The sequence below is a fragment of the Coregonus lavaretus genome, assembly GCF_964263955.1.
Source record: "Coregonus lavaretus genome assembly, contig: HAP1_SCAFFOLD_864, whole genome shotgun sequence".
NCBI lineage: Eukaryota > Metazoa > Chordata > Actinopteri > Salmoniformes > Salmonidae > Coregonus > Coregonus lavaretus.
In genome coordinates this window covers 209,605-217,662 of record NW_028164645.1, presented here as the reverse complement: position 1 = coordinate 217,662, position 8,058 = coordinate 209,605, and the positions used below count along the sequence as shown (strand labels likewise).

At 43.7% G+C, this 8,058-nt stretch overlaps 1 protein-coding gene across 1 annotated transcript; it reads left to right on the top strand.

The window, feature by feature from the left end:
- Positions 1-192: 192 nt before the first annotated feature.
- Positions 193-5,305, top strand: LOC311116819 (sodium channel protein type 2 subunit alpha-like; the record flags this gene model as incomplete). Its single annotated transcript, XM_084191854.1, has 7 exons — positions 193-315; positions 1,242-1,517; positions 2,449-2,502; positions 2,748-2,889; positions 3,484-3,581; positions 3,765-4,035; positions 4,155-5,305. Coding segments are annotated over 7 exons (2,115 nt in total), but the record flags the coding sequence as incomplete, so codon positions are not given.
- Positions 5,306-8,058: the final 2,753 nt, after the last annotated feature.

Sequence of the window (8,058 nt, the reverse complement as noted above, 5' to 3'; positions counted from 1 at the left end):
TGTCTCTGTCTCTGTTTCTCTCTCTCTCTGTCTCTCTCTGTTTCTCTCTCTCTCTGTCTCTCTCTCTCTCTCTCTCTCTCTCTCTCTCTCTCTCTCTCTCTCTCTCTCTCTCTCTCTCTCTCTCTCTCTCTCTCTCTCTCTCTCTCTCTCTCTCTCTCTCTTCTCTCTCTCTCTCTCTCTTCTCTCTCTCAGGTATCTCTGGTGAGCTTGGTAGCCAATGCGTTAGGCTACTCTGAGCTGAGTGCCATCAAGTCCCTACGAACACTGCGGGCCTTAAGACCCCTGAGGGCGTTGTCACGGTTCGAGGGCATGAGGGTAAGGGTTACTGGAGAACATGTTTCATGCTGAACTGCAATCAGAAAGAGCCTCTCAAGCAGCTTTTATGATATTTTTTATGATAGAAAGTCCACTGCAATTGAATCTCTTGAAAATAACTAAATGTCATAACTAAATGCCTTGTTACATTTTACATCTTGTAGCATTCTTAGCCGCAGTCCTTTTTAAATGGCGTAGGCTTCTAGAAGGAAGAAAATAGGAACCAGTGATGTATTTTATATGGATGCATGCCTGTGTATAGAGCTAGATTTCTAGATATGTCTCTCCTTGTGTGTATCTGCATGACTTTCTCCACATTCTGTCGATAGATTCTATATCGATGTTCTCTGACATTGCTCTGCCTCGATGTTGCTTGTGTGGGGCCTTTTGATGTATAATTATTTTCTTTGTGTGTCTTTTCATTTACAGTAAACAATGTTGTGACTTCATCCTGACTCTTCTAAGGTTTTTTCTGTTTTGCTTTTTACCTTTTGAGTGGTTAAATGTGCTCTATCGCAACTCCTTTGAAAGAGCGTTTCTACCCTTTCACTTTCCTCAAATAGTTAACTGTCAAACTCTTGTTAAACCTCTGTGGTAGTGCTAGTAACATGCTTTGTACTGAAAATAACATAGTGAAAATACTGTACACATATTCTCATGTGTTCCTAAACCTAACACAATATCCCTATATTAACAGCGCCATTAACCCTCCCTATACATATATTATTACATATATTATTATCTATGGTAACCAGGTTTCTTGGATAAGACTAGAAATACATGTTTTCTTGAGCAACAAGAGTGTACATGTCAGTACTCACTCAACACTCACATCTCAAGAAAATGACTTTCTAGTCCTATCCAAAGAAACCCCAGGGAACCGGTTTGATCGAGCGCTCTAACCGTGTCATCTTTGATTGACACAGGTGGTGGTGAATGCCCTCCTGGGTGCCATTCCGTCCATCATGAACGTGCTGCTGGTGTGCCTCATCTTCTGGCTCATCTTCAGCATCATGGGCGTCAATCTGTTCGCAGGGAAGTACTATTACTGCGTCAACACCACCAACGACGAGACCTTTCCCATCGAGGTCGTCAACAACAAGAGCGACTGTCTGGCCCTGGCCAATGACAGCGCCCGATGGAAGAATGTCAAGATCAACTTTGATAATGTTGGGGCCGGGTACTTGGCCTTGTTGCAAGTGGTGAGTGGGATAGGCATGAGGGCAGGGTCTGTTGGCGTTTTACATTGTTCAGGAAGATTATGCTTGAAATCTGGTTTAAAAGTGTTATATAGTTATATAAAACATTAATATAATGTTAATTATAATGTTAATTTACACTGAGTGAACAAAACATTAGGAAAACCTGCTCTTTTCATGACATAGACTGACCAGGTGAATCCAGGTGAAAGCTATGATCCCCTACACTACAATCAGTGTAGATGAAGGGGAGGAGACAGGTTGGATTGAGACATGGATTGTGTATGTGTGCCATTCAGAGGGTGAATGGGCAAGACAAAATATTTGAGTGCCTTTGAATGGGGTGTGGTAGTAGATGCCAGGCGCACCGGTTTGAGTGTGTCAAGAACTGCAACGCTGCTGGGTTTTTCACCCTCAACAGTTTCCAGTGTGTATCGAGAATTGTCTACCACCCGAAGGACATCCAGCCAACTTGACACAACTGTGGGAAGCATTGGTGTCAACATGGGCCAGCATCCCTGTGGAACGCTTTCGACACCTTGTAGAGTCCATGCCCCAGCAAATTGAGGCTGTTCTGAGGGCAAAAGGGGGTGCAAGTCAATATTAGGAGGGTGTCCTAATGTTTTGTACACTCAGTGTATATACAGTATGCGTGGCGGTGTTGTTTTTGACCTTTTATGCCACATTTATGCTTTTAAATCAGTGTAGAGTATTTTTTTGTTCGAGACATAGCTTAGCACCTTTCACAGAGTATTGTGACTGTTCATTTAATATTTTCTACCTGCTACCAAAATAGCTCTGCTTAACCAAAAGTAGTGGAGCGGAGCCTGACTGCAAGGCTGCAGCAAGGGAACAGGGAAGTCAGATGTAAGTAATCACTTGAGAGTGACCCCTCAGAGAGTAACTCATTCTGTTCTCTGTTCTCTGCTTCTAGGCAACGTTTAAAGGTTGGATGGACATCATGTACGCAGCTGTGGACTCTCGTAATGTAAGTGTTTCTTTGGGGCTCTGGTCATGGAGAATGGTTGACAGTTTAAAGTCAGGTTGACTCTTGTATCTAAGGTTTTGAGTTTACATTTTTTATTGGAATATTGGTGTTTTTATGGCTTTCGTCATTTTTAAAAATATATATTCCCTTAGGAATGTCCCGTAAATAAGGGTTTGACTTGAATATGGTTGAATATGTGCAATGATTAGACATTTTGATGTATATCTTTATTTTTTGTGTTTCAGGTGGAATATCAGCCCCAATATGAAGAGAACCTCTACATGTATCTCTACTTCGTCATCTTCATCATATTTGGGTCCTTCTTCACTCTTAACCTCTTCATTGGTGTCATCATTGACAACTTCAACCAACAGAAGAAAAAGATACGTATTCAGTAGTGACCAGGTGTTCGTATACACTGCGATATTGATAGCTCAGTGTTTATCAAACCTGCTGCTAGCTGAGAGATTATTCTGAATACAGCAGGCATATGAGTCACCCCCGCCACACACACACACACACACACACACACACACACACACACACACACACACACACACACACATTCACCTTCCAGTTGTAAATAGTGCTAACACAGTGAATGCAGTCTCCATGATACAGATACGGAGACCGAGGAGACAAGAGAAAGATAAAAAGATAAAGAAAGATCTAGGAGAAAGAGAAGAGCATAAAAAAGTGAGAGATATAGAGAGGGATGAGAAAGAGAGAGAGAGATCTGAAAAGCGTGCCTTGTCCTGAGCTAACACTGACTGAAAGAAACTTGAGAGAGAGACAGAGAGACAGAGACAGACAGAGAGACAGAGAGACAGAGAGACAGACAGACAGACAGACAGACAGACAGACAGACAGACAGACAGACAGACAGACAGACAGACAGACAGACAGACAGAGAGACAGATGCTCTGGGTGTACGTGTGTTAGGTTTTTACCGGGTTTTGTGTTGTTCCCTTTACTTTGGAGGTCAGGACATCTTCATGACAGAGGAACAGAAGAAGTACTACAATGCCATGAAGAAGCTCGGCTCCAAGAAACCCCAGAAGCCTATTCCCAGGCCAACGGTTTGACGCTGATATTGACACCTATTGATATTACAATAAGCATTCAACCAAGCAGTAGCTCAATATTTAAGAATGTGTGTACTGTAAAAATTCTAATTGTCACAGTATATTTCATGATTTCTATCGCTCTCTACCTCTCTCTCTCTGTTTTTCTCTCTCCCGTCATCTATCTTTCCATTCTAGAATGCATTCCAAGGCTGTGTGTTTGACTTCGTAACGAAGCAGGCTTTTGACATTGTCATCATGATCCTCATCTGCCTCAACATGGTCACTATGATGGTGGAAGAGGACGAACAGACACCAGAGAGGGAAAAGATCCTCCACTGGATCAACTTTGTCTTTATAGTGCTCTTCACTGGGGAGTGTACGCTCAAAATGATATCCCTCCGCCATTACTACTTCACCATTGGCTGGAATGTGTTTGACTTTGTCGTTGTCATCCTTTCAATCGTAGGTAAGAACCCTGACTCTTCATAGTCGTTTGAATCTAAATGTAGCATTCAGAATGAAATGTTTGGAGTTGTAACTGAGAAAATGTATGTGTTTAATTGGTTTTTGTCTCTGTCCTTACAGGTATGTTTTTATCAGAATTGATTGAGAAGTACTTTGTTTCCCCAACGTTATTCCGAGTCATCCGACTTGCCCGAATCGGCCGCATCCTCCGTCTCATCAAGGGCGCCAAGGGCATCCGGACACTTCTGTTCGCCTTGATGATGTCACTTCCTGCCCTGTTTAACATTGGCCTCCTGCTCTTCCTGGTCATGTTCATCTACGCCATCTTCGGCATGTCCAACTTTGCCTACGTCAAGCACGAGGCGGGAATCGATGACATGTTCAACTTCGAGACGTTCGGCAACAGCATGCTCTGCCTGTTCCAGATCACCACGTCGGCGGGTTGGGACGGCCTCCTGGCGCCCATCCTCAACAAGAAGGAGCCCGACTGTGACAGCCAGATGGAGCACCCGGGCACCTTGTACCGGGGCAACTGCGGCAACCCGCCAGTGGCCATGTTCTTCTTCGTCAGCTACATCATCATCTGTTTCCTCATCGTGGTCAACATGTACATCGCCGTCATCCTGGAGAACTTCAGCGTGGCCACCGAGGAGTCGGCCGAGCCGCTGAGCGAGGACGACTTTGAGATGTTCTACGAGGTGTGGGAGCGCTTTGACCCAGACGCCACACAGTTCATTGAGTACGACAAGCTGTCGGACTTTGCAGACGCGTTGGACCCGCCGCTGCGAATGGCCAAGCCCAACCACATCCAGCTGATCAAAATGGATCTGCCCATGGTCAGCGGGGAGCGCATCCACTGCCTTGACATCCTGTTTGCCTTCACCAAGCGTGTCCTGGGAGAGGGTGAAGGCTTAGACCTACTCCGGGGCCAGATGGAGGACCGCTTCATGGCCTCCAACCCCTCCAAAGTCTCCTACGAACCCATCACCAGTACCCTGCGGCGCAAGCAGGAGGACATGTCTGCCGTGGTGATCCAGAGGTCCTTCAGGCGCTACCTGGCCCGACATGCCCTGAAGAAAGCAGCAGAGCTCTACAAGGAGCAACCTAGAGGCGGTGTGGTGTGCGAGCTGGAGGACAAGGAGGTGCTGGTGATAGGGCAGTTCGCTGACAACTCCACCTCCACAGAGAAAACGAACATGACGCCCTCCACCGCCTCACTGCCTTCGTACAACAGTGCCACAAAGACGGAAAAGGACAAATATGAGAAATAACAGAGGGAGAAAGAGAACAGAGACAAAGATCTGAGAGAGCGAAAGAAATAAGCAAACAAATGGACAAATGATTAGTACTAAGACGTTTGCTTTGAAGGAAAACTTGTTTACAGTTTTGGGGGATCGATGTATGCTAAATGCTAATGTGTTGGTGAAGGGTGTGTGGTGGTGTTGGGTGCTAGGCCAAACTGACTGAGTGTAGCTAGCTAAGGCTGAGGCCAGATAGCAGGTTTGGAGCCATGTAAGGGGACTGTTTCAGAGGGTTACATATTAACAAGGCAGGGGAAGATAGCCTCTTGTTATGTATCACTGCCAGGAGTAAGTGAAAGACGGCAACTCAAAAAGCAGCTGCGAAACCGCTTGTGATTTTCTGTTGAGTGTTGTTACTATCTGACACACTTGAGTATACTGTGAAGTCGTCTGTAGCTAGTGCTGCTGCTACCACTATACATCCAGTGTCTTGAATAACGATCGCCGTGTTACTTAAGGTTCTTGCATTTTTGTATAATTTCTTTTTTTTAATGGTAAGGAATATTTTATCGTGTAATTGTGAGAATGTGTCCACTGCTTTTCACAGTTGTAAAAATGCCATGTACAGCTAAACTCAGCGACTAAACAAATCCATGTTCCAATACTAACACCACATACGTTTTGTTACTCCCAGAACTCTTTGTGCTCAGGCAGCAGTTTTCGTGGGAATAAGCATAGATACTGTATGTGTAACTGACCGGGTTTCAAACCCAGATCTCCTGCCCACCACAAGACTGTGCTAGCCCGCTGAGGTATGGTCTGAGACTTAGCTCGGGGAGCTAACCCGGGTCTTCAGGTCTCAGGCAAGGTTACTCATCACGTGAACGTAACATTATGCACAAGCTTAATTCCACAACCTATCATCGGTGACACTTGGTAAAGATGTATCTTCTATCTATATGAATTGTTATTGTTCTCCCCTTGCTGTTTCCATGGACACAGAGATCCTGAATGTATGTCAACAGATTAAATGAGAGGGATTCAATGAGAGCTTCATACAACTTCTTTCTTCATTTTCATAGACATTCATTGTCACAAAGCAATGTGTCTAACATATGTATTTCGATATCTCTCTATCTCTCTCTCCACTAACAAACTAACAAAAATATAATAAATGGAACACATTGATGGTCTTTTTCAAAAGTGTCTAACTCCATTATAATATGTGCGTATGATACCTTGCATTTAGAGTTTAGCACCCGTCTAAACTGCATACTGTACTCATTGTTCATTAATAATTTTAATTTAAAACCTGATCCTTTCAACATAGTGATTTGGTTTGATTTACAGTATGGTATACTATATGATCCCACAGTATGAATAACACTTCCATTTTATGTAAGAGCACTTTTTATATTTTTATGGCCACCCCCATGGATATTATGTGAGCGTGCGCATGTGTGTGTGTGTGTGTGCGTCCGTGCGGGCACGCGTGTGTGTGTGCGTGCAAGTGTGTGTGACTGGGGTCTACAGTTTACTTGTATTACAAGTATTATAAATAGCACTTTTACAGTAGATACTGTTGCTTTTTAAAGTAACGTTTAGGTTGCCATTTTTCTATAACTCGTTTTACATTCTGCACACATTGACACATGAAACACTTGTATGGTCCACATTTCTGTAGATATGAACCATAAAGCAATCGGCAGCCATTTTTCCTTCAGCTGGTATGTTAGTGAAGGGCATGCAGGTCAGGACTAGTATCAGTTCATCTGCTAACATGAATGATTAAAACATTAAAAAGAATTGTTTAAAAAAATTGTACACACCTGTTACATTTCTCTTAAAATTTTCAACCTGTTATGTTCAATGGTTAGGCTATACTGTCTGTGACATGGGTTTTCAGCTATGCTCTACTAGAAAGTATGATGATTGCTGGATATTGATGGATATTTGGTTGAAGGGATCATCCATGTGGTTGAATTACATGTTACACTGAAATGTATACATTTGCAAATGTGTGACGAGTGACATTTTTGTTATAACCAAAGATGTGACCACAAAACACAAAATCAAGATTTCCAAAATAAAACCGATTTTGGAAAGCATACTTTGCACAAATAATATTTTCATTCAGATTAAACTGTTGCATTATGCAATCTATTGTTAGCATGTTAAATGGTCGATAGGCAGCAGGGAGACATAGACGAGCTGTATACAGAGGGAGAGGCTGAGATTACCTCCACCCTTACTGCCTCAAAACACTTCTGATCCTGCCGCCAGATTCTCCCCTGCTGTTGCTTGGCAACCTTACGTCACAGCTCCCCCGCTTGTGATTGATCAGTAGTGTCTCCCAACTGCCTACCCACAATACCTTGTTGCGAGCAGGCATGTCCTTCCCTCCTTCCCTGCATCAGAAAAAAACAGAAGCCATGGAATACACTTGTTATACTGTAAAATATTACAGTATATGCATAGTATCAATGAACTGCCTTCATATCCCTGTGCTTTAATCCATACAAGTCCTTTGTGTGCTCAGAACCTGCTGTAGTGGGGGTCTGTTTGAGTAAATGGTAGTTTAACACACACCCATGGGCATTGAGCCATGATATCGTCCCCATACAGGAACAGATTAGCCTGTATGAAGTTGGAAGACAGGACAGGCCCTAATCTGCCTGCCACCAAAGAGAGGACTCCCTGCAAAACAAGGTCAGTGGCTCCCCCTAGAGGTGGGGAGACACATGGCCAGTCTGAGTAGCAATGCTGGCTGATTTCAGTGTGCT